This window comes from Rhipicephalus sanguineus, chromosome 7 (assembly GCF_013339695.2).
Source record: "Rhipicephalus sanguineus isolate Rsan-2018 chromosome 7, BIME_Rsan_1.4, whole genome shotgun sequence".
In the NCBI taxonomy this organism is placed as follows: domain Eukaryota; kingdom Metazoa; phylum Arthropoda; class Arachnida; order Ixodida; family Ixodidae; genus Rhipicephalus; species Rhipicephalus sanguineus.
In genome coordinates, this window is record NC_051182.1 from 135,413,330 (window position 1) to 135,440,480 (window position 27,151).

The 27,151-nt window shown below is 43.7% G+C and overlaps 1 protein-coding gene across 1 annotated transcript; it reads right to left on the bottom strand.

The window, feature by feature from the left end:
* Nucleotides 1–1,968: 1,968 nt before the first annotated feature.
* On the bottom strand, nt 1,969–26,717 carry LOC119400027 (arf-GAP with dual PH domain-containing protein 1). Its single transcript, XM_037666937.2, has 7 exons — nt 26,538–26,717; nt 23,569–23,804; nt 21,800–21,973; nt 20,568–20,717; nt 18,971–19,189; nt 11,748–11,970; nt 1,969–4,004 (listed from the first exon to the last, which is right to left on the bottom strand). Exons 1-7 carry the CDS (start codon nt 26,617–26,619, stop codon nt 3,937–3,939), a joined length of 1,152 nt encoding a protein of 383 aa, XP_037522865.1. The 5' UTR covers nt 26,620–26,717; the 3' UTR covers nt 1,969–3,936.
* Between the last annotated feature and the right edge of the window lie 434 nt (nt 26,718–27,151).

A 27,151-nucleotide genomic window follows, 5' to 3' on the forward strand; every position in this document is an offset into this window, starting at 1 on the left:
AAACAGATCTTTCTTTTTATGTGCAGTTCTTACACGAAACTATAGGAACACATCACTTGTAAAATGTGTGTCTAAGGAATGTAAACAAGTTTTAAAGTGTGCACTTCAGACTGTAGCAAGCTTATGGCGCATAAAATACCAGCATCAACTTTTGCTGTGAAGCTTCACAATTAAACAACCGTTTAGAAATATTTCGGCACCACAGTTTTCACCCTAAACTTAACTGAAGAAAATTGCTGGCCCGATTCAACATTGCAGTCACGTCAACGACTGCAAAATAGTGTCATAATGTATGCAGCTGCACTTTACGGAGAGCAGTTTTAAAAGATGAAGGAGAATATTGACATAATAAATCAATATTCTGTTTCTGACAATGGTAAGTGAACCGTATCGAGCAATGAATTAACCATCACTTACAGTTAGCATTACCGTGCCTCTATAGCACACGAATTGAAAGACCACGAATTCCAGTTCTTCTGCACGTAACACGAGATTGCATAACATTTTGAGTGACAAATATAACGTAATTCACAACACCGTTCCCTCCTATGACAAGATTACTTGAAAACAAATCACCGTACACTGACATATTCCGATGAGTACTAACGCTGAGATCAAATATTTGGTGACCAAGTTCGGATAAGCGTTTTAAGTTCATAGAGATCGTTATTACAAACAATGTACAAGCTGTTTGAGGTCAGTTAACGCGGTAATTTCAGCTGTGTTGAGCACCCTTTCAACACCACCTGAATATAACTGCAGCTTTAGACTACCACATTCCTCATGCCTATCGACAACGCCCACAAATAAGAATTACTTCATCACGAAAAAAAAAAAATTTGACAGCTGCATACAGGCACAGATATTCGCACATCCAGGTTGTCCGGAGGTTCATGCAAAAAAAATTAAAGAACACGTTTGCATAGCCTAAAGTTTTTGTAAAACTCGTTATCGCGATTAACCACAACGAAACATTTGTTCTTTATTCGTGTGCTTTTCTCACTCCGGACGTTTCTTGCGCGAACGCGGACTATTATAAACTGGCATCAGTAACATGAATACATTATTGAGAATGAGTTAACACTAAACTATTTAGCAGCTGAAGCAGTTAGTCCGTTGACTTGGAATACCGAACATTGTGAAGTAACGAGAGCTGACCTCTAGCGGTTTCATAAACCTGCAACGGGATCTCTTAGTACGTGAGCACCTTTTTGCAATAATAACACTACCATGCTATGGTACGCAGCACGCACAAGAAAAAGATTTGTCTGTCGTAATTAAGCTTTGTACTTCAAACGCTTAGAACAAGAAAGCTGCATGTGAACTCTGACGCCGCTTGTCATAAACGACAAGCGGCCACGACAAGCGCTTGTCGTAAACAACAGCTCTGATGCTTGTGGAGTTCCGAGGCTCGATTAATTACAAGTCGAACGTACAGGTTTCGATCGCATGAAATGTGAACACAAACACCCGCAGATGCATGAACTGCAACGGCGCTTACGTGAACGCGACAGTGGCACGTTTCATCGCATTTCTATTTAATTGAACCCATATCAAAGACAGTAATGTGCAAGGATAGTGTACTGTACTTAAAAAAAAGACCCAGCTTATATGACAAGGAGGAGGATATGTTGTACGCAAGCACGGTTGCACAGTGTGACAGTGAAAAACCAACAAATGCGATACGCTACTGCCACGTTCACGTAAACACGACTAATCAATCAAACAACAATGTACTAATATCATAGCTATGTTGTAGCCGTATCGTAATGCTCGAAAATAGAAAAACATTGAAGCAATTCGTAAGAGAATTAAACGTAAAGCTTTAAGATGGGAAACATTGAAACAATTGGTAAGAGAATTAATCATAGGGAAGCTTAACACCAATAAATGCGATACGCTATTGCCGTATTCATGTGAAAACGACAACTCAATCAAAACAAAAAGTACTAATATCGTGTAAAAAGTACTAATAACAGAATTGCAGGGAAGCTTAACATTCCTGCACAGTTTAAGGATGTGTAAACAAAAAAAAAATGTTCTCATGTACAGAAAGACGTATTACACTTCTGTGCGCATGTGATCATACTGGAGTGTCGGCAAAAAAAAAAAAAAATCACATTTACCGTTCTGCAGATGCTCTTACAAGTCACTTCAATTCTGAAATCTCCACTGTCCCTCCTGTATGAATAGAATAGAAACAGAATATCTACAAGCGCAGGAGCGGAAGCATGTAAGTAGTATAAATGTTTTCAAACCATTAACTTTTCTGACAAGGAAAAAAGAAAGAAGTACGTATTGGCACGCAAATCATTGTAAGTTGCTGATGAACACTGGCTAATGAAAACTGTGTTGCCGTTAAATATACAAGAGTTCTAATGAAGAAGATCGAACCAAGTGAAAAAAACAACAACAAAAAAACATCGTGCAAAAGGGCCTGCTAACACAGCTTTTCAATCGACCAGGCTACTAATGAAAAACAATACATGCAAATTCAAAAGTAATGTACAAAGAAAGAACTAAACATGAAATACACTCAAACCTCGATATAACAAACACAGATATAACGAATTATCGGTTATAACGAAGTAAATTAGGAACAGTCTTGTCAGGAATACAGTCTTATGAATAAACGTTTATAACGAATTTTCGGATATAACGAAGTTATTTTCGTGGCATATGTGACTTTGTTATAATGAGGTTTGAGTGTAACACTGAAAACAAAAGTAACTTCCGTAAAGCTGAGCACGTAGCAAACAACAAAGTATGGCAAATCAGTTTTCGCGAAGCTGCAAAAATTCGCAGCATGACGAAAATCACGCTTCAGCGAATAAAAACAAAATTAACTGTCGTCTTAAAAGTAGCGCGAAGATACTGAGGAAACGTGTTTGGGTAGCTTTGTTGGAAAAGTTTTTCACAATCGAAGAAAAATTCATGTGCGGTCTCGAGATTGAACTTGATGCTGATTAGGTTAGATAAGACCGCGAAGCGAGTTTGAATGATTTGACAACTTGAAGCATGGAGACAACGATAGCGACAAATTGGATTATTGGTAAATATTTAACGTGAAATCACACCTCACTTCGCGATCTCTACACATCCTACTGCGGTAAAATCTGCTTGGAATGGTATACTTTCCCTGATACAATATCTGGTCCAGAATGTGTTCTTGGTTAGGCAACCACACACTTTTCTTTCCTGTCCAGCTACTATCCCGATTTCTTATGCATCTTCGTACTATCACTGGTTGCATAATGATTGTTTTTCCCTTCAGTAAACAGGAAAACGCGCACAAAGTTACAAAAACTAAAATTTTAAAGAAACCTCTAATTATATTAAGATTCTGACATATACATACATACATCTCAAGAAAAGCGCAATATATACATAGCCTGCAGTACTATGTTTACTAAGTTAAAGTAAGTAAATGTAGTTTCACATTAACCACCTATTTTAGCTGCCCAGGTATTGTAGGCCAATTATGAGATGCAATTAGCGTGTAGAACGGTTTCCAGACACTCATGACTTCTTGAAACCAAAATGGCTGCTCTTAATCTTTTTGAGCCTGACTGCCGAGCTTCAAAGCCGCACCTCGTTGTCTTTTTTTATTTATAGTAAAGAAGAAAAGCAGAAAAGGGTAGCTCCTTGCTAGTAACAATGCAGACCTGCTGCGAAGTTAGAGTTACTAGTTTAAAAAAATAGTAGTAATAAAAGAACGCGCTAATCGACTAGCTGATACGAGCGGCAGCCTTGACAGGTTTGCGAGAGAATTTCGACGGCTGCTGCTGAATTTTTCGTTTGAAACTGGAACGTCCCTCGGCCCACGGCTTGGTACAACCAAGACTGACGACGACGGCGCAGCAGTGGTAGAGACGAAGTGCGACGACCTTTGGCTTGACCCTTGAGAGGGATGACCTTTGTGCGCCAACAGGCAGGTCACCTGACCTTGAGGATTTGAAGCGAGGAGGAGAGGGACGGCCGCTTCCTCACGAGCGTGGCCGCCACTGCGAGAGAAATGACGAACCGGACGCGCTCATTTTCGTGTCCCGTGCCTCATCGATACGTTAACCTCACAACTTGTATAGATTGCATGGACAAGACATTAACAACACACATTTACTGTTTTCTCGTTTTTTTTTTTGAGGGCTAGCCTTGGACACATATATATTCAACAGCCCCTACATAATTTAGCAAAGATTAGCACTTACTTTCGACAAGCATTACTTGTTTAAAGGGGTACTGACACCTTTTTTCGAAGGCGAGTTTACTCTGCCATACATATCTCCTATATGCAGAGACGGCTCTATGCAAGTTTGAAGCTCAGCAAATGCTGATAAGATATTTTAATTTGATATTAAAGTCAACTTTCCCATGGCGCACCTGCTGACATCGACACTAGCTTGACGTCAGGCTACAGTATAAATTCTGGTGACTTCACGCAGCAGTCTGGCTTGTTGTGATGACGTTAGGTACCGAAACTTCCAAGATGGCCGCTTGTACGTCATGAAAACTTCCAAAATGGCTGCTTGTGCGTGGAAACGTCACTCCATATTGTGCGAGCACGTGACGAGAAGCTCATACCGTGTTGTGACGTCAGGGTACAGTAGGAACCGAAACTAGCTTTTAGAAACATATTGTAATTACTTTTTGAGGGCGCACACGCGCTTAGCATTACCTTTTCTAGGCTAATGAGGGCTTGACCTTTCATTTGACGTTTCATTTGAAAAAAACGACAACTGAAAATATTCGTGTCAGTACCCCTTTAAAGCAAATACGTCTCCCTCCCTTTTACCATTAGAACACTGTCAATGACACTGAATCATGAAGCGAGGCAAGACTGACTGACAATTAGCAGTGAAGAGGTGCTGAATATTACAGACCAGAGAATTCAAGATATGCAGGGCAAAAGCAAACCGTACTCTGGAGCTACCAGGCAACGTGGTTGGTCCAGGTAATGAAATGAATGATAAAATAACCAACTTCAAAAATATTTTTTATAAAACTCGACACAACCTTTCTAATATTGGAAAACGAAATCGAATTTGTAAAATTTACTAAATATTCGAGACAGTTGGCAGGCCTGCCTTCTCTTATTAACTAGAAGCAGTGAGTTCAAACTCATCCGACACAAACAGAATGAAAACTAGTACTTGAAGGAACATCAAAGGCAAACATCATTGAACGGTCATTAAATGGTTATTGAAGAAGGATGCTATGTTAACTTGGTTAAGTAAATTATGGTTCTGGTGACAGCCGCATGACCACTCTTACCACAAGCCGGTATGATAGTTTGGCAAGACGTGAAAGACATAGAAACGAATGACGAGTAGTGACGACGGCTTGGAATTTCCACGCCACCAGATCGCCATGGAATCGGACATTTAGGAGATGTCTACTAGCGTCTCGTTTATTGCAAAAGAACTGCTTGGTTGCATGACGAAGCGGACCAAGCAGCACAATGATGGGACGTGGCGAAGGCACAGTGTCAGTAATCATCCCGTTATTACGCTGTTCGTTCCACTTCTTCGGTTAATTATTCGTTGGCAAGGAGAAACAGTGCCGCAATCAAAAGGAACCAAAGGTTCCTCATCAAAACCATTGTCGTCATCCCCATTAGCCTAATTTACGTTCACTGCAAGACGAAGGCCTCCTCAAGCGACCTCCTCGTGCTGGCTGATTCCAGGTTATGCCTGCAAACTTACTACAATTTCATCACACCACCTACCATCGCCAACTGCACGTCCCTACTTGTGGTGCCTGTTCTGTCCATCCATTATCTGCCATACGCATTAGTACATGGTTCTCCCAGATCCATCTTTCTTCATCCTACTGTCAATTACAACATTGGATACCCTTTTTCTTGTTTTCGAATAATCCGCACTACTTTCTCTGAATATTACGCCTAATGCCCGTGTCAAGTGGGCAAGTTAAGTTAAGGTGAGTATGTTTCGGACCCTTGAGTGACACTTTATGGCATGCAGTGCTAAATGGGAAAGCAGAGCGCAGTCGTGGCAAGAAGAAAATGGCATCAGACTGTGAGCGCGTTATTCGAAGATGTAGGTGAAAAAGAAAGAAAATTGAGAAATACGATTGTTTTACGTTGAATTATAAATAAAAACAAACTTATTTTTTCTCACCTAAAAATGCAGCTGTCCTTTAAATAAGTGTCACAAGTGAATACCGGCTCAGACGCAGCAAAGTGCGTTCACAGAAAACACTATGAACGGAGCACACTCTTCTGCAAGTGACACTGCACTTTCGTTGTTTAGATTTCGCAAAGTGCACTTTAACCAAAGTGTACTCCCTGTAAGTACACTTAACCTGCCCGCTTGACATGGGTGTAAAATTTCACATTCTGTCACTCGTTGGGTGGTCCTTAACTTCTAAAGCTTCTTTGTTAACCTCCAAGTCACAAGCAGTAAAATACAAAGACTGCACTCATTTTTATTTCAAGGAGAGCGATAAGCTGCCTGCCATGATCAGAGTCTTCAAGACTCACTGTACCAACTTGAGATCACTTGCTTCAGTGCCATAATACAAGAAGCAACACTGAAATCTGTAATGTCATGCTGACGCACAGGCACTGAAATTCTGGCAAGAAATTTTAGGCAGAAAAAAATTGAAGTTCATGCGATATACTGTGGTTGAATAAAGGAATCATTGGCCTGAAAAGAACTCTTGTGATGACAGGCCAGGTTTTTGAGACATTCGCTTGAGACATAGGCTTCACTGCTTCACGAAACCATTGGTTGTACTACTGATGCATTTTGCATGCATAGTGACAATCAATCAATCAATCAATCAATCAATCAATCAATCAATCAATCATTCAATCAATCAATCAATCAATCAATCAATCAATCAATCCATCAACAAGCCAATGAACATAAAAGTGCATGCAAGCAGACACACACACACCTACGTGCCTGGCAAGTGCTCAGCTGTTAGTCGGGTGTGAGGCTAGAAAGACTGGTTATAAGCACAGGAGTAAACAGAAACTTGAGCACACAAACATAAATTACAATGAGCGCACAAATAAATTTTATTGACCTTAAAAACAAAACAACAGAAAAGTGATAAGCCACTTTGTGAGTGATACATGCTTCATGCAGTGTCACGTGGGGGCATCAAACACCTCTCAGAGGCTCACGAGCAGTTGGGTTAGTCACGTGAGTAGCGAGCACAAATGAATGTGAGTCGCAGACATCAAAATTAGAAAAATGCATGCACGTACAATCGCGCAGGCTGTGACACCATTTATCACGCAAACACCGTGATGACATGAAGGTAACACGAAACAAAAAGGGCACAGACAGGCAATTCGAGTACTTCAGCTATCTACTCATCTCAGTCATTAATCCATGTTACGTTCACACTGTCATGCATTCGTGCCAACTCGCCCCTAATACCAAATCATGCAAACACAAAAACCGCAGCTCGCTTCATGGGGTCATAGAAGGTGTACCAAACGGTGCAATGACAGACAGATTTAAAGAAGTCCTGGACCACCCTTTGGGCTTGGTGAAAAAACACATAATGCGGAAAGCAGACGCTGCCGTGAACAAGCTCAGCCAAATCTTGCAGTTGTGCGCAGCGAGGAGATTTCACAAGTGGAGCGCAAAGTTGCCACTTTCTCAAGTGCCCTCTCTTGAAAGATTGCTGCTATTGGCCGACAGCTGGTATAAACCAAGAGCGGCTTGTTAAAATGGCCGATTGGGCGAGTTGGCGTTTCATGATACTTAAAAATACGAGCGCATAACTTAAACAGGGACTTAGGAAGACAAGGACAAGCGCATATATGCACTCGTATTTTTAAGTACCAAGAGTGGCATTTGAATCGGATGCACTTCTTGCCCCAGGGTGCTGCCACGCACCGAGTGCCACACTCTTTAGTGTGCTACAATTACACAGAGGCAACACTAGTGCACACTGGAACACTAGCACGCACTGGGAGACAGTGATCACATTTCACGATGCGCGCTCAAGGTCGCGATGCGAGCGTGACGCAGCTTTTCCCCCTCGTCATCCCTCCTCGGGATGAAAGAAGAGAGAAAGCGATTCAAGCGCGTGACAAATCCCTGTAACTCCGCTTATACATGACGAGTTCGAAAAATTTTTTTGAATTGAATCGTGAGGCAATGAACTCCAATACTGAGGTGCATTGACGATTACTTGAAAAAGTGGTTTAGGACCCCTTTCAAGACAGCACAAAAATTCAGTGCTAGTCGATGAAGGTTCACACTTGGCGAAAAGGCACCAGAGCATACGAGGACCAGGGAAGGTAGGCAGATGCTTGTGTATGTATACCTTAATGACAAGTGAAGGGTTCCAGCAAGTTTCAAACGCGAGCACATGAAGAAAGAAAACGCACAGGACAAGGCTGGATGTATACCTTACTTTGGTCATCTCTTTCAGCATCATTTTGGGAAATTGAGACCGGTTTTAGCCTAAGGTTCACTGTTCGTTCTAACCTAACTTGTGTGGTATTAACAATTCGCCGTTTAGTTGAAATGAGTCTAAAGGACTAATGACTTGTTAGTGTAATGAGTTTAACGAGTCAACAGGAGAGTCAAGACTTTATAAAGTGCTATACCACACAAGAAGAGGGTAAATCAAAGGACAGTTACTGAGCATCTGAACATCAGAACGGCAGGAAAGGACGAACACAATACAGAAGGATTAGACCAACAGACACACAGGCCATTGTCCGCGGGGAGATGACTCACAGTACACACAGCTTAACAAACAAAACGAACAAAAGGGAGGTGTTAAGAGAAAGTGGCACCCCAGAGCACTTCTGTTTGGGCATGATGATGCGATGCATTGGAAGTTTAAAGAGCACGAAAAGACGCGGACATACACATGGAATCAGCACTGGTCCTCTGAGCGTATGCACATCTGTTGTTGTCTTGATCACTCCTTCACTGTAAAGCCAAATCAAACTTGCCTACTAAACACATGTGGGGCACGCAGAGATGTTCTGAGGCAACTGCTGAATCGATTTGACTGAAACTTGTGCCTGAGAGAGATGGCCAAATTCCAGTGACTGCCGGAGGCAGAGTTTTTATTTAGGGGCTAGAATCTTGAAACAAGAAGTGCCAAAATTCAGTAAGCTAAAAAAGAAAGTATGAACTGAGGTACAAAGTTTCGGAATATGTAACTATGCTTTCAACAAATTATCACAATGTGGTTATCTGTTACAGTATAATCAAGCATACGTAGAAAGGCCGGCTCGATCAGCGAACGTTACATCCATTTTGTTCCTTGTAATACATAGGCACAGCGAAATGTAAAATTATTCTTTCATTTCCACATTACAGAGCTAAAAGAAGCTTAATAATACTTCAGTGTGTTTAAAAAATTGATGATCAGAACCTTTTGCTGAAAAATTGGCAGCTAAACTTTAAAGATATTGCTTCCTACAGACACTAGATTCTAGCTTTCTAGCTAGATTATGACCTATTGAACGAAGAGCACACATACTTTATGCACAACTTGTGACAACGGTGTGCATGATTAGTTGTCATCAGTGTTAACTGAGTCTTTTTGTACACTGATGTGGAATGCACACGTGTGCTTTACTTTTTTTTTGTTACTGTTGGTTTGTAATGGCATACGCACAACTAATAAGATGTGGGCTTTTTCTGAATGAACTGCAGTCGGCAGTCAGCACTCATACGAGGTCTTCCCGTCCACGTCATTTTCTTTGCACCACTTCATAATATGAACCTGTACCAGTTCGTCCAGTTCACCATGTTACTTTAGTTTTGCCGGACATTCATTTTTAAACGAAAGCATATGTCATCAAATTCAGCATGGCGAATGCCGAGTGAATTGACGTATACAGCACAAGTGCTTGAGGTTAATGTTTTCTCGTAACGAACAAACAAACAAACAAACAAACAAACAAACAAACAAACAAACAAACAACCATCTTACAACAAGCAAAATGAAGATGGAGTTCAAAGCGGAGACGCATGGTACGACACCGTTGCACAATCTATGTACATGCATCTGACAAACGTCCTCAAAATTCCACTAGCACTGCCATCATCAACAAATACATCCTAGTTTTTAGGCATGTTTGAATGCTTTTCGGACAGCAGGTTGACTCCACGTGTGATCCGATGAGTTCCAGCAAGTGTGATAAAAGTTTTCACAAACTTTTCAGACACGTACAACGTTGAGCACATTTATGGCAAAACGCACCATCGTAATTCAAGAGCTCACAACCCCCCCCCCCCCAGCAGATTTTTCAGCATATTAGGAAACCTATTCTTCCAATTACCAACGTCAATAGGCATCATATTCAGTGTTTTCTCGTGCAAAGTAGAAGAAACGCTGATTTTATATGAGCCTGAATACTAATGCGTTTCCCTTTAAAGTGGACAATTTTTACAGTATAATAGCAAGACCGTAACATTATTGATGGGACAATTTTCCTGTTTAGTTCATTACTTTTGATAATTCGTCATATGTATCTGTGTTTGTTACATCGAGGTTCCACTGAAGTACTTTGCATTATTTGTAAAGGTCGATTCATTTAGCCCTGACCTATTTCATTGGGCTGTACTTTTGTTACAAATTATCCGATTTTAATGCGGTTTGTGGCAAAATATTCAGGAAGGATGAAAATTTAATGACCCACCCCAATTCTTGACGCGCAGTACTGAAAAAGCAGAACAAATAAGAAAAAACGAAAACATTCCGCGAAATTCTATACAATGAGGGACTGCATACTGTTGAAGTCAGAACCTTTCGATGTTCCGGGTGGTCATTTCAACATCTCTTGTAGGCTAAGTGATTATAAACCCTTGTAACCTTTACAAACCTTTACTAGTCGTGTTTGGCATGTTGCATGCCAAAAATGTAGAGGTGCAAGCCATCCCTCCTTGTATAACGCTTTGCGGTTTTCATTATATCTTATTTATTCTTGTTTCTTCGCGTTACACAAAAAAAAAAAATAACGGGACAGGTCATTAAATTTTCTTCCTTTCTGAATGTTTTGCCGCAAATCCCATTAAAATCAGATACTTTGCAACAACAGTGCAGCCCAATGAAATAGGTCAGTTCTAAAAGAATCACCCTGTATAATTACCACATTACTTCATAAAGTGTTCAACTTTATGTAATCAACTTTCGCTATTATATTGGGCAATTAGTACATTACATTGTAAATTAAGTATTCAACATTTCGTCATTTTAGATAATATGTCTTTATACTGTATAACTCTTTCAATGCTAATGCAGGTAAGGTACAGCCTTGTCATGAGTGTCTAGGCACAGTAAAGCTTTGTAAACTAGCTTTCTGGCTTCATGTATTTCCAAACTGCACATAAGAATGAATAGAGTATTTTGACAAGATTGATCAGACGCAGCATTGTACCACGCGTCTCCAGCTTCAAGGAACCAAGCTTTCACGACATGCCGGTTCATATACACAGGCATGCTAGAAAGGATTTGTAGCACAAGAAACACAGACACAAAAGAAGAAAAGGGACGACATACGAGCGTGTCTATTGCATCCTTTTGTGCCTGTGTTTGTTGCGCTGCAAATCGTTTTTGACGTACAACCAACAGGCCCAAATCACCACAACACAGGCATGCCGCATGCTGTCAGTGAGAAGTCGGCACCGGTCGCATCGCCGGTCACCGCATGCACCGCCACCTCCATGCTCGTGCCCGCGGGTGTTAGTAGTGCACAGATGCAACTGCCGGTCACACCCGAAGGGCGAGTCGAGCCTTACTGTTGGTGTCCTGAGGCGTCAGCGGCCGCTCCATCACCTTCTGCAGCAGCGCGATCCACTCTGTGCGGTCGCGGTCACTCTCGGCACCCATGACGAACTTGCGGTGCGGCGTGGTGACCGTGAAGGAGAAGGGCATCTCCTTGAACGTGTGCGGCGAGCCGGTTTGGACGGAGTAGCCCTCGCTGCGATGGCCCAGGAAGATCTCGCCCTTCGGGTAGGCGTCCTGTCGAAAAACAAGACCGTGCACTTCGTGCTGAGGATACCAGCAGGGCTCCTACCCCAGAAAAATGTGATTCTAAGTAACTGTTTAGTTAAGTACTACACTGAAATCTCCATATAACAAACACAGATATAACGAAATATCGGTTATAAAGAAGTAAATGAAGAATAGTCTTGCAACACATACAGTGTCAGGGATATACATTTATAACGAATTTTCCAATATAACTAGGTTATTTTCACGTAAGATGTAACTTCGTTATAATGAGGTTTGAGTGTATAACCTGCTGTTGTGCTAGTTGGTAAGCCGGCACGATGAAGTAATTAGGCACAAATTAGCGCACAGTCATACACTCAAACCTCATTATAACAAAGTCGCATCTGCCACGAAAATGTCTTCGTTATATCCGATAATTCATTATAGACGTTTATTTGTAACACTGTATCTCTGACAAGACTATTCTTCATTTACTTCGTTATAACCAATAATTCGTTATATCCATGTTTGTTATAACAAGGTTTGAGTGTATTTATGTGCAGATGGGTGTGTGTATGAGTGAGTGCCAATTATCACCTAATTACCTCTGAAGAAAAAAAAAACGAAGCACAAAACGACACAAGGATCAGGTACTACATGGGACTGGCGCTAACTTGCAACTGTTGTTACAGAAACATACGGAAATGTATAAACAGCACAAGAGCATCATAGGTTATGACCTTCGCAATGATCGGGCTGAAAACAAAGAGTCAGCAGGATATCACCACTAGAAACAGACATATCGCAACTATGCTACATAGTTGATGGTTGCGCACATGTGCAACAGAATGCCATCCAAATGAAGAGGTAATGCGAGGGCAAAGGAACACTGCAGAAAAAGTGCAAAGAAACACTAAGCAACCAAAGTTTCGTGAACCAGAAGATGATGACAAGGGTTCCAGTCGAACGGAAGCCAGAAAACAATACTTAAAGCTTTTAATCCAAGCTGTGCATCATTTTAAGATGAGAGACGTGTTTCTAAGCGAAATCAACAGGGAAGAAACAAGAAAAAATTAAAGGGCGAGGCTCTGCGTAAAAAAACAAACAAAAAGTGCAACAAAAAAATAACAGCAACGAGACTTAAAGGTCCAAGGAGGCGTCAGTAAAACCAGCGTTTAAAGAACACAAGATTAAAACAAGACTGAAAGATCAAGGCATAATGTAAAGGAACAGGAAATTAAACTTGTCCTTCCTAGAAGGACACTTCGCTGTCAAAGCACGTTAATGAAACCATGCCAATGCAAATGTCACCGGTCTATATAGTTAGCTTCAACAGTTTCCCTTTCCGTCCTATCTGCAGAATTCCTGAACCCACCAGCCCACGAAAACCTTTTGCTGCACCTAATTACTTCAGGACGTTTAGCTAAGGTCCAAGACGTACAACTGCGAGTTCAATTTGAAAGCCGCTCACAAGACAAAAAAAAAATAGCGGTTTGAAGAAACTGGTTACCCAAAGGACTTGGTGACATGTCCTCCCTGTGAAACACCCGCACAACTAAAGACACGTGCATGTATCCATAACTGAAATGCTCATCATGCATCGCTGTCACGCTATAAGCGACCTCGATTCCGTCTTCATTTTATCTGATCACTGACCCACTTAACATGAACATCTATTGATCCCGGAGTCCAGGGGTGAGGGCAGAGCGTTGCAGCTTACATGAAGCGCTACTGTCCGGTGCTCACAGAATAAAACACAGCATCAAAAATAACGACCGGTATGTGCAGCTACTTGAGATAAAACACACTGTGTCACTACAAATTTGGTTGCTTAAGATGTTGCCTCTGATGTAAGTTTACGGGCCAATATTACACCGATGCGACACAAACGGAAGACATCTGAAACAAAAACACATGCATCACTTAGCCCTAAATCGACGCACTTCATTCCGCGAGCGCTGCATGTATAGGGGCTACGAACAAGCGGATTCATTAAATACACAGCTGCATGGCTCAGACAGCTACTATCAACGAAGTCCAAAGGGGTTCATCGAGATATCTTAGATTCAAAAGGGCTGTACTCAAATACAACCTAAGAAGAAAGTGTCAGTTCTGGCCACCACCATCGCTGCCCCTCCCACACAGAATTTGCATAAATGCTTCATCCAATACTGCTCTCTCATTTTTGTGACATCAAGCACTTCTTGAGTGTAATCAGATAGCTGGCTTTCCCATACAGACCCATGTTGGAGTCGCTGGTTTTAGGTCAGAAACTTGAGTGTCCTGGTGAATATCGTCAGGGGTTCTGACACCACTGCTCAGCCAAACGTGATGCTTTAGGTAGTAACGACAAACCTTCATCTCTCATTATGCGTAGCATTTACGTTAGCCGAGACAAAGTACCTACGGTTTGAGTGGAAACCAGCTAGCACGACTAGTGCCGCAGTTCTGTGGGCAGCGCTGACATTTTAAGCGGTAGCACTTGTCCCGGCTTGTCGTCCATCCACTGTCATGTGCACATGGTCATGCAGAGGTCCATACGGGCCTCAAACGAGGCTTAACAATGCTCAAAGCCAGCGCAAAGTAAACTAACAAGGTCCAACATAATATGAACTTCCGAAATAGACAAGAATTAATTGCAATAATTTACTTAAAATCGCTTCTGAAACATCTGGCTGATACCTGCACAACATACGAGAGGGCGCCATCGCCTCGGCAAGCGTGGGATTGCCAAGGGAATCACTGGGTTGTCCTAAAGTCCCTGAAACTTCGTAAAGTAGCGACATACGTGCATAAAAGCGCGCCTCCTCTCTTTGCTCCCTCATCTGCCCTCTCCGAGGCTGACGCCGCGTCGGCATTGGCCAACTGCCGTCACGTGGGACCGCTCGTAGCGTTCGTTTGTTTACAGTCGCTCGCGACTGCCATCTTCGCTCTCGAAGCGCGGGCTCGCTGGTCCTCAGCGCATGTGTTTTATGGATCAGGCTTTCCATTCCGCGTGCGTTGTGCTCTGAGATACCTTGCACACAAGACCGACGTCACGGTTGGTTGCCATGGGCTTCTGCTGCGCTTTTGGATGCCGAAACAAATCGAGTGAAGGCAAAAAGCTGTTCATGATACCGTCCGGGAAGCGCAACGAGTTGCGAAGGAAGGCTTGGTTACACCGAATCGGACGACAGAACTTTCGGCCGACGTTTTCGACGCGACTATGCGATGTAAGTTGCTATCCTCTCACTATAAGTACTCGCCGAGGTTCGCGCAAATCGCTGCGTGCTATAACGCCGTAGACACGTCTCAGTTATTTGGGCAGTACGTCGCTATTCCTCACACGTTTTATTGCTGCTTCTGCGGGGTCTGCACTAAGTTTTTTTTTTTTTTTTTTCGAAAATGTGATTGCGAAACTTCAGAGATTCGGCGCAGTTCTTTTGAAGAAACAAGGTTGCCGTGTGAAAGCTCACATTAGGTGTGGTAGTCTCTGTTTGTTTTTGTTGCGTGCTCGGTTTTCTTTTTTTTTTGTTTTCCTGAAGCAAATAGCTTTCTCTGGCTCTTTGATGTCGACAGATCCGCCGGTGGACTTGTGATAGAAGGTAGGTATGCAAAGCGTGCGTGTCCAACCGAGTCGCAGGGTGCATTCATCGTTTAGGAACCTCACGTACACGTGTTATTTAGCGCGAAAGTTTACGTGCCATTTCGTGTGGAGGTTTATATCCGCGAGTGGCTTTCCGCCGCAGTGAAGCAGAGGTTGCGGTGCTCGGCTGCTGACCCGTAGGTCGCGACCGACCGCGGCGGTCACATTTCGATGGAGGCGAATAGCTTGAAGCCAGTGTGCCGTGCGATGTCAGTGTTCGTTAAAGAACATCAGATGGTCAAAATTTCCACAGCCCTCCACTACGGCGTCTCTCATAATCATATCATGGTATTGGGACGTAAAAACCCAGATGTTATTATTATCCGCGAGTGGAGCTCTCGCGAAGAAAACGTTTACAGTGGCAGGCCAGTTGATTCGTTCGCTTGTTCGTTCATTGAGCAGCGAGTATAGTTCGTATGTCAAGTACGTCTACGAGGCGCACTTGCGCACTATGGTTGGTGCATCTAATCTCTTAATGAATCAACCAAAGCTGTCTAATTGTATTGACTGGAAATGATGCACGACTTCTGGCGCATTCTTCTTTCAATGAAGCTCCGAGCTTCTGCTTGCACTGACAGTCATTTTCTAAATAAATAATAGTCGCCACTCTTAATACAGCCAACACCCATTGCCCATGTGTTTCTTGCACTCTAAAAACTGTCCGCACCCTTTGTGGAGTCTTCTTGCCCCTCACCAATAACCGTCCTCTGGCTAGTTTGCGCTTCCTTTCTTGAAAACTCGGCGCTCGCCACTTTCCTATCAAGGATGCTTTTTAATAACGTGCACGCCATTCGTGACCTGAAAGTACGGCGCGCCCGGCGATAATGCAAGGAAAGACACGCGAGATTGATGGTTATTGTTTCGGGACAGGAATACGCCCCATAGCACGCCCTTTTTGTGAGGTTGCTAAACAGTTAACAGGAAATAGCGAGCGCAGAGATTTGGTGAAAAAGAAAAAAACAAGTGAGCCACATGCTGGGTATTGTTTTGTGGGAAAGAGATGCCTCAAATACGCCCTTCTGTGTTGCAGTGTACAGTGCTACATAATACAGGCACGTATAACGGCGTTAACTATATTTACCAAACCGATACTTCGGAACGGCTACCTCTAGTGCATACTGGCAGCCTCAGTGCGTCATTGGTATGCGCGACGAATTCGCCTCGCGAGGACGACGTGTACGACGTATAAGTTTCAGAAGGCTTCATGTAGAGCGGGATATTAACTTTCAACATCACACATATCCTTTACAAACGTGTCTTAACATCTCCAAAACAACATATAATTTAAAAAAAGGATACAAAGAGCTAGACGGCTAGTGCGAATGCTTAAAGCGCGTCGCCTGGCAAGCGCGCGTTCCCTTTGCGAAGCGTCGTCTGCTATGCAGGAGCAAGGTAGGTGGCGCCATGCTCGAAAAGAGAGTGTGAAGGAGAGGAGAACGAGGAGGAACGCGAGCGGAGGAGGAAAGTGTCGCTACTTTACGAAGTTTCAGGGACTTTAGGTTGTCCCAGTGATTCCCTTGGTCACTGGGTTCCCAGTGATCACTGGGTTGTCCCACTGAGCACCTTTTCAAGTTTCACGAAAGTGGAGCTGCATCAGGCGCAGGATTTAGGACTACACTAAGAGCTACACAAGAATGACGTCACAAGATATAGCGCGGGATTTAGAAGTACACCAGGGCCTACATAAAAACGACATTAGCGCAAGATTTAGCGTGGCATTGAGAACTACACCAAGAACTACACAACAACTACATTAATACAGTCGAACCCGTTTATAACGAACTCGAACGTGTCGCGAAAAGTGGTCGTTATATCAGTAGTTCGTTGTATATGGACTCGCCCTTAAAAACGTGTGCTTAGCGGCCAAGCCATTTTTTTTCCTTTGTGCACTTTTGTTAAAGTGCTAACAACCCCTTCGGTGACAAGCTAAGCCTTTTCGCGTCATGAAGCGACGCCCGCTGCGTGCTCACGAGTGAATTAACCGCCTTTGCAATGAGCCGACACCGTTTCACCGAAGCGCGGTACCGCGACGTGGAGCCGATCATCCCTGGCTAGTTGCGTGCAGCGCGTCGCCTACTCGGGTCGCGGAGTCACTGCCGGGCTGCTTGCTGTATGCCATATGCGCGCGTTTGTACGTTCTTCGTGCTTGCTTCACTCCGGACCGCGCACGGGTGCGGCGACTAGCCTCTTCGTTCAACGCGGCGAAAACAAGTATTTTCCAAGCAACGCGCACTCTACATCTCCGCGATGCTCTCGCGGCCCTGCACGACGATGCGCGGCGCACTTGAGTTGTCACCTAGTCAAACACGCAGTATACGCTCGCTGTCAGTGCATCGACGTTTCTCGGTGCCCGCGTCGCTCAACAACAGCGAGCTAATTTCGTTTCTACAAAGCGACACGCACTTTAATGCGGTCTCGCACGACGCGGCGGCGGCGACCTTGCGAACGGCAGCATGGCTAAGCATGGCGCGCTCGTACCGCCGTCAATCCGCAGTGTACGGCGTAGTATGGCGTAGTACGCCACACGCGCAGCTGAGCAGATATCTACAGATGACTGTGATAAGGTTGTCGGCTATAAGGCATAATGGCACGTTCATCGACAGCCGCCACCTCGCCTTCGCTCTTTTCTGATGCTTATCCGCGAAGGCATCGCCGCAATCGCGCGGAAATCGTTATCACCGATCGACCGGTCTCTGCCGTTACCGGAAAGACGGACGACTTTTCGCGGCACATTGTGGCGTTGACGAGTTTAGGGATGCAGTGAACCTTTTTGCGATGGAAAGTTATCGCGGTTATCACTTCAATTGCATTTATGCCTTCTTGCGTTCCAAGGCATTGTTTGGTTCATCGCAGGCAGTCGTAGCTGCAGAGAACGGCGTCAGGAAAGGTCACCGTGCAAAAGGTGACCGCAAGGCTCCATGCTGCCTCCCTTTTTTTTCTTCCTCACTGCCATTCTGCCACTGAAGAAAAAAGGCTGGAAAGTGAGCGACCTCGCTCGTAGCGTCCGAAATCTGCGTGCGGTGCTCGCCGATCAGGGATATCTTAGTCGCAAGTTAACTGGAGCGGGGCACGCGCGAGCGCGCGCCCCTGTCACGCTTTAGAAGGCATATTTTAACTTTTTTTCGCTTCGTATGTGCCATATTTTTACCACGACCGTGTCTGAAGTGTTCGTTGTAAGAGTAGGAGGCTTTGAAAAATGTTCGCTATATCTGGACGCAGCTTCAATGGTTAGCATAGGAAAATCGTAAGTGCACCCAAATATGGTCGTTATAACCCATAGATCGTTATATGTGGGATCGTTATAAGTGGGTTCGACTGTACTACATTAACCACAGCTGGATTTTGAGGTTTCTTTTTGTTAATTTGTAACCGAGTATAGTTTAGATTCACGCCGACACCCACCAGTGGGTCCTCGTGATACATCCACTTCCGGTCGTCTAGGGTGAACCAGCGGCGCCTGTGCTGGTCGGCGGGCCTCGGTCCAGACTTCCAGAGCCAGCCCTCCTTGAGGAAGTCGCGCGTCAGATGAGGCACCAGCTGGGACTCCTTGGCACCCGGGAAGGCCACCTGCAGGTGGTGCAGCTTGGCCGCCCGCAGCGCGCTGTACCAGTCCACGATTGTCTACGCAGATTCACCGAGGAAAAATAAACAGCACTGTTTGAGAACAAAAACCACGGACGAAAGGTTTGAACGAGGCAATTAAGGGGGTTTGATGAAAGCGATTAAAGGGTAGGGGCCCTTTAACCCCCTCATATAATTTTTCAGCATTTCAAGTAAACACACACATCAAGTTGAGAATGCCGTCACGATCAAAAATGTCAAACGTGGCAGCGCTATGAGCCACAGGCGCCCCACTAATTTCAAAAAACACTCCCTTGTCCTCTGCAGGCCTTTTGGTAATCCTCAGTGTTTGCTGCGATGCCAACATTGTCGTCTGCTCAACGTCATCCACAAAAAGAACCTGCTTGTATGCTTGCAGGTTTGTGCACTTGCCGCCCTTCCTCCTCGCACGGTGAGGAGGGGCACTCGGCCAGGAGGAGAGACGAGCCGACGAACGAAGCTTAGCGAAGGAAAGAGCGAAACGAGCAAGGGCCTCTTATGGATCACCAAACACGTGCAACTCTGCTATTATGGCACCATTTCGAAAAATTGTCATGGCTACGTGTTCATTGCAGACTCTTGCACTACTGCAACATCAGACCTAAATTTCGACCTCTGGGTGGTTTAGGGGCCCTTCAAGGGCTTGAAGGTTTGGAACGCATTAAAACATGACATAATTGCAACACCTCAATTAAAGATTACAATTAGCATTGATTATGCTTTGTATTGGCTTCACTATCTGTTGACTTTATACATTGTGCCTAACAAAAATAAAAAAGGCCTTCTCTATCATTCCCCTTCTTTTGACAACCATAAAAGAGAAGTTTATGTCCTCGTTGAAGCATCTACGTTAAAGCTTATACAGTAAAACCTCGTTCATACGTTTCGGAAAAAAACTGCGAGAAAAAAAAATGTTATATACAGGAAAATGTACATTCAAAACTCACTAAAACATCGTACAGTTTTACTTGATAACGATATCGCGAACGTTGGCAGCGGGAAGTCATACGAAACAGGAACGTATCGACAAGGTTCTACTGTATTGGATCCTTTTCTGGTGGATCACTTCTTTGGAACAATCCGCCTTTTCATTTTCCTATGCTGCCCTCTGCCATTTTGGTAGGGGTATGGTAGGGGTATGGTAGGGGCCGGGGCAACCGGTATTGCCAGAAGCAAAGCCTCCGAGATAACGAGATGATTAGAGACTTTTCCGCTAGGGGAGAGCGCATGCGCAGGGGCGTCGCGAAAAAGGCAGATTTCGGCCATTTCTAAATGCACAGCATACGAAGTTGGTAAGTGATGCTCTTGACAAAGCTGAAGCCGCATCTGGCCAAATTGTAGTGTTGGTGGACGAACCTAGCGCCGCGGTAGACAGAATCCGCAAGGGTGAAGCGCTCACCTTGCCGTCTTCGCTGTAGACGAAAATGTTACGCGTTGAGCCGTCCTTGACGTAGCTCAGCTGAAGCCCATGCTTGTTGCCGATCTTCTCGGGACAGAATACGGCGTTGATCTCGGACACCGGAATCGATGCCTTGGGCTCCTTGTGCGACTGAAAACAACAAAACCACCGGTTGCATGTTTACGACTGCTAGATCACGATTTGGCAAGTCGGTTCAGACGACTACAAAGACACAAAGTGCTCAGAGTAAACAACTCTAAACGAGACAGCATTTCAGGGAAAGATGTAAGCTTGATGCGACGATAAATTGTTCAACAGGAAATGGCACAGGGGTTAATATTTTGACAAGGAGACTTGCCTTTGACAATATCCTGTTGTCAACATATTGGCCCCAGCGGCACATGTGTTGAATTTATTCATTTATTTTTACCTCTATTTTTTCTTTCTCTATGTATTTTTTTGTCTTTCTTGCTCTTTCTATCTTTCTCCTTCTTGCCCTTCTTTCTTCTCCCCCTCAATTTATCGCTTTCTTTTTCTTTATCTCTTTTTATATCCGCCTCTATTTTACTTTCTGTCTTCTTTCCCTTTCTCTCTCTCTCTCTCTATACTATGCCTTACTCCCTTCCCTCCTCCTCCTTCTCACCCTCACTTCCCTTTCCCGCCACCTTGCTATACTATACAAGTCTATGCTATGCTCTGCTAGCGCGCCTGGATAGCCGAGCGGTTAGGACGCTTGCCTTCGGATCGTAGGTACGCGGGTTCGAATCCTGCTGCCTCATCAGAAATTTTTTTCGCCACGATTTTCTTTCTCTATATCTTTCTTTCTGTCTCTTTTTTCTCTCTTTCTTTCTCTCTCTCTCTCTCTGTACTTGTTCTGTCCCCTCACCCATCAGGGTTATTACAGGCCACGCCGGAGAAATCTGCGCACGTGTTTTGGGAGCAAAGTACGAAACCAATCATATCAGAGGCAGTTCCATTCAAGCAGCAGTTCTGTTTAAGAGGTTTCGGTTCACTGAGTTTACAGTAAATTGAATAGAGAGGTCCTTGTTGACTTCACTTAAAGCTCTACGTCGATCAGTTTTTCTTTGCTATCACTGGTGGCAACACGCAAAAACAAACTGCTTATGCAGAAGCATGCACACAGTCCCTGAAGGGCATAAAGAAGCTTTACAAAAAGAGTACTCGACGTTGCACACAGCACCGCACGCTCTCCACATGAAGAAGATGCTCACCTCTTTAACGTAGTACTTGAGCACGCCATCGCTGAGCACAAACCGCCGTGGGTGGAAGCGGCCATCCTCCTTTCCCTGCTTATTGAGCCATCCCTCCATCCGGCCATCTTGGTAAATTTGGCGATCTTGGTGCACAAATTCCTCGCGCTCATACTTCGCTCGCACCCACTGTTCCTGCACGTGCACGAAGGTGAGAGGATTAGTGCCTAACGAAAATTATGCGAATGAGGTACACTGACAACTCTTATAGCAGCTAAACAATTGAGTCATCCATCTAATGCGCAAGGGTCATTTCCACACCAAATGTCCCAGGCATTTTGGCGACCATCTTAAATGTATTTTTAAAAAATTGTGCTTGTGTACTGCAATGGAAACAGTTAATTGCTAAAATATTTTGGACAGAAAAAAAATTTGGAACAAAAAATATATCTTCTGTAGAATAAGTATAAAGATTACTGAGGCAGTCAGACATAGTGCAACTATTGCCGGTGGAAAAATACAAATGTAGCACATTTTGGTAGGAATTCGGGAGACATATATGGCAGAAATACTGAAGCGATTTTACTGAAGTTCAAACAGGTTTAGCAAACATCCTTGCTTAATATGCAAACCAAATTTGGTATGGGTATGAGAAACAATGCTTTCAGAACAAATTTCCTGATGAACATCATTCAAATGACATTCTGCAATATTTGGAAGGCTCCCACATGACCAAAATTTTTTTTTTTTGCTTTGAAATATTCTAGCGATTTACTGTTTCCATTGCAGTGAACAAGCACCATTCCTTATTAAGGGCACTTCAGATGGTTGCCAAAATGGCTGAAATTTGGTGTGGAGTAACTCACAAGAAAAAAGAAGGTTTAAACAAAAAGATACACACAGATGTTTCCAGAGGCATGATAGCAGTGTAATATATTTCAAATATCTATTATAACACGTTTGGAATATCCATTAGAAGCGCTAGGGCACACTATATAATAATAGCAAAGGAAGCATTGCGTTAACAACGAATGTTTCAGGGGCTCCTTGCCAGGCCCCATTGCTAATTTTAGCGATACACTAGAAGCCAATGTCTGGGGAGTGCATCACAAAATGAATTTTCAGCCGATAAACTCAACTTAACTAACCAGCTTTTCTGTTTGCAATGCCCAAGCCTGGTGAGGGGGCCCTTGATGAAGCGAACACAATAAAGGGGTACTGACACCAATTTTCAAAGCAGAGTTTGCTCTGTCATACAAACCTCCAATATACAGAGACCTCTCTGAGCAAACGTGAAGCTCAGTAAATGCTGACAAAATGATTTTGATATTAAAGTCAACTTTCGCAAGGCACGCCTAATGACATTGACATTAGTGCGACGTCAGGCTACTACAGTGCCAATTCTGGTGACTTCATGCACCAGTATGGCTAGTTGCGATGATTTCAGGTACCAAAACATACGATATGGCCACTTGCGCATCACCAAAAGCATTTAAAATGGCCGCTTAAGTGTCATGAACGGAGTCGCCCAGCGGAGCGGCCGAGGAAATGTCACGATATCGTGCACGAGTACGTGACGAGAAGCTCACACCATATTGCGGCGTTGGGGTACAGTAGGAACCGAAGCTAGCTTTTAAAAACATGTAAATAATTTTTCAGGGTGCACTCATGCTTACCAGTACGTTTTCTAGGCTCTTGAAAATTTAGTCTTTTATTTGACGAAAAAAAAAACTGAAAATTTTCGTGTCGGTACCCATTTAAGTCTTTCCCATCCTATGAGACATTGTTACCTTGACAACGGCAACGTCGTCCGCAAGGGGCCGGCGATAGCAGGCTGGGACATTGGCTTCGTACTTTGCCTTGGCAACAATGTTGCCCACGGCCGCGAGTTCGTCGACCTGAGCGTCGTCCCACTTGTCGAGCCGCAACGAGCGCACCCGGCTCACGTGGGAACCCAGGCTCCGGTGGATGCCGGCGCAATCCGTGCACAGGAACACGCCGATGTTGTACGACGCCCATTCGGGATCTGAAAATTAGGGCCCCCACGAAGGTCAAGCTGGCTTGAAACTCAGCTGGAACAACATTTCACACTGCATAAACTGGTTATGACCGAGCAATGTGCAGGGTTGTCCACATCTAGGGTGAACACCTCACTACTGTTCAAGACTTCATAGAAGCTGATGTCTAACACACAAGTTGGAAAATCGTTAATTGTGTTTGTCGACACCACGATTAGACGTCATATAAGAGACATTGTCCTCGTGAAGTAGAATCAACGTTTGAGTTTCACCGGTTTGAGTACTAATGAGGCGTTCACGTTAAATGTGGTTGACCTTGTACACGACTGTGGACTATGACAAAGCTGCCAGGCTGGTAAATGCCTTCAGGTTGTATAGAAAAGGAGAAACAAACACAACATGAACAAGACAACACACAAAGCACATGTTACATTACTTTTGGAACTTTGTCTCGATTGTCATTTTTTTTTTGTCTCCCTGTGCTATGCAACCCGAAGACTGCGAACATACAAGACCAAATTTCTGCTATCTTGGTAAATGCCCCTTTTCTCTTTTTTGTCAAGTCAGTTACAACCTTAGAAAAAAATATAAGCTCCGCTCACAGCCGCTGCGGTCTCATGCAAAAGGAATTTACACAGATGCTCTAACCAATTACCTTTGCTCATTTTCGTGATGCCAAGCGCTTTTGCATGTTTAAAATTGTGAAATTTTCCCACACACAAAGATACGTTCATGTCACTGGTTTTGGATGGGAAAACTTCGATCCCGACAAATTTTATCAGACTCTAATATCAGTACTCAGCCAAAAATAATATTTTAATCGGAAAAGACAAACTTTTACTTTCAATAAGCCTAGTATTTACAGCAGGCAGAAGGTACGGTAACCACGGATTAAAATTGCGACATCACAATTATTAGTCTAACGACTGGTAGGCGCAATTGCTCGAGTAAGCTGCAACATGTCGTTGCAAATGTGGTCTCTAAAGGCAATGTTGGTTCTGATGCAAGTGCTTCAAGCAAAATTACGCTGATATGGCATGAAATGAAGGTAGAAAAGAAAGTACGGGTGCTACTCAGCCCTAAATTGTCGCGTTTCAATCCATGAGGACTGTATTTACACTTTAAAACAAAAACCATCAGGTACAATCGTCTCAGAAACGTGAAGGATAGGTGCACCATCGTGTTGTGGTGGAGCTTATATTGAGCCTTAAGTTGCAACTGACTACGCAATAGCACTTTGACTATAATTGCCATTGCGGGTACATCTGCTTGGATTATCTGTACATACTATGCACATATGTGTTGTGATCAAGTGTGTAACAACATTTTTGATGGAAGCACTTGTGTGCAAAGCACTATTCCCAAGCAATAACTACTTTTGGAATGAGCATGTATGCAACGCTTAACTACCTACGAATTTGCTGTATATGTTTGCACGCAAAATTTTTGTGCAAGCTCTAAAGATTTTCCATGATTACACAAAACTACAAAGTGTCTTGACCACGCATGTTTTACCGATATAACAGCCAAACTTTTTTCATCTGTTTTTGTGCAACAGCGAAAGTCTCAAAGATGCCATCGTGGTTTTCAAGAATGTGATGACAAGATCATGGCACGCACCAATACATTCACACACGTAGGCCAATTATCAGCAACAAGCTCAAATCACGTTAAAAACTATGGGCTGTCATAAAAGCATATATATTCGTAGTTTTTGGTAACTGTGCAATTATATATGTATTTTTACTATAAACTGAAATGCTGCTTGGTGACATGCTAGCATTGCAGTTAATTAGTGATAGACAAAAATTCTTTCACAAAAGAATTTTTAATGCCGTTAGCCATTTAATATAAGTATCTGTAACTCAAGAAAAAGTTATTATTCAACACATAAGGGATATGCTACGACAAGAAACAAAATATCGAAATTTTTAGATACAAATTTATGTCATGCTGCATTGACATCAGTGTGCTGCACAAAATAATTACCATTCGTTGCCATTGAAAATGAACCCCTATTTTTCACTGCACGCTTAGTTTTTATGAAGTTCAAATTATTTTTTTTTTTAGTTCACCAAAGCAACAATGTAACTTCCAGACTCAAACGCCGTTTCAACGGGTAGGTCACTGTACACCCGCGGAATGTGAGCGCGGCTTTGAAACTGTCAAGAGAAACATCAACGATTCGTTCTTTGAACTCCTCTTTTTCAGAGGGAGACGGAATGTCACTTTTTGTTTTCTTTTCGGTTCGCGCGATTCGAAACTCGCGGAAATAACGAAACGCCTGCATATAAGGCGCGTGCCTTGACACGCGATACAATGCGGTGAATCAACATCCTTCCTAGTGAAATCGATCAGCACACGCGATGACGCGCTGAGTGTAGGGGTTTTTCTTTTTTATACGCAGCTGGGGCTTGCGCGCGAAGTGTCACAAAAGGCGGCAACTCATCTCGCAGCGTTTACAGCCAACCGTTCATTAAAAAGGCGTGGTCCGAAAGTCAACCCCGAAAAACTGTCCTTCATTGACACGACTGGGTACAGTAGTCCCGCATGTAAACACCGAAGCGTACGCCAGCTTACGAACGAAACGTCAAAACAACTTGTCGGGGGTTGGAAAACTGTGGGACGCTAAAGTCACACCTCGACAGTTTAATTTGTTCTAACTCAGCAACGGCAAGGGGACGGCGCGCAAAACACTCAAACCGGTTGTCAAACTTTGGTTTCGTTAAGTAGGTACTAACCTTTCTTTCCGCAGTCGGCGCATTCACCGTTACCGGGAACTTTGAGGAGCTCCAAGAGCCTGCGTTGATTGTGGTCGGCCATTTTTAAAAGCGACAAAACATGCTCTCTCTTTCCTCCTCTCTCCTAGAGAGAGAGAATATGAAAAACAAAGTAATCACACTTCGTCCCACGCGCTTGGTCCCACTAGCCTCGTTTCTGCGGCTTCCAATGTTCATAGTTCCGGCTGTGCCCACAACGCCGCGGCATTTAAGCACGTAGAACCGGAGGTGGCGCTGTAGTCGCTGACAGGGTTAAGTGGAAATTTATCAATAACAATCTATCGCATGCACGAAGTTGCCGCTGGTGGGTTGTAACGTATCGCCTAGAACTTCGTTCCTCTTTCGTGCTAAGTTTATCCACAGTTCTGGTAACAAATCGGTGAACAAGTTAATTCATTGAGGGAGCGGCTCATGGACAGGAAAGACAACACATGTACTGCTACGCGATACTGACAAGTCATGCAATTATGGTGGCACGCGGTGAATTGCTTATCGCAATTAAGCCCGATCAAATTTCTCAACAGGCTTTGGTTGCCTTCCACAGTTTGCGTTAAAGAGCCAATAACGATTAAGAG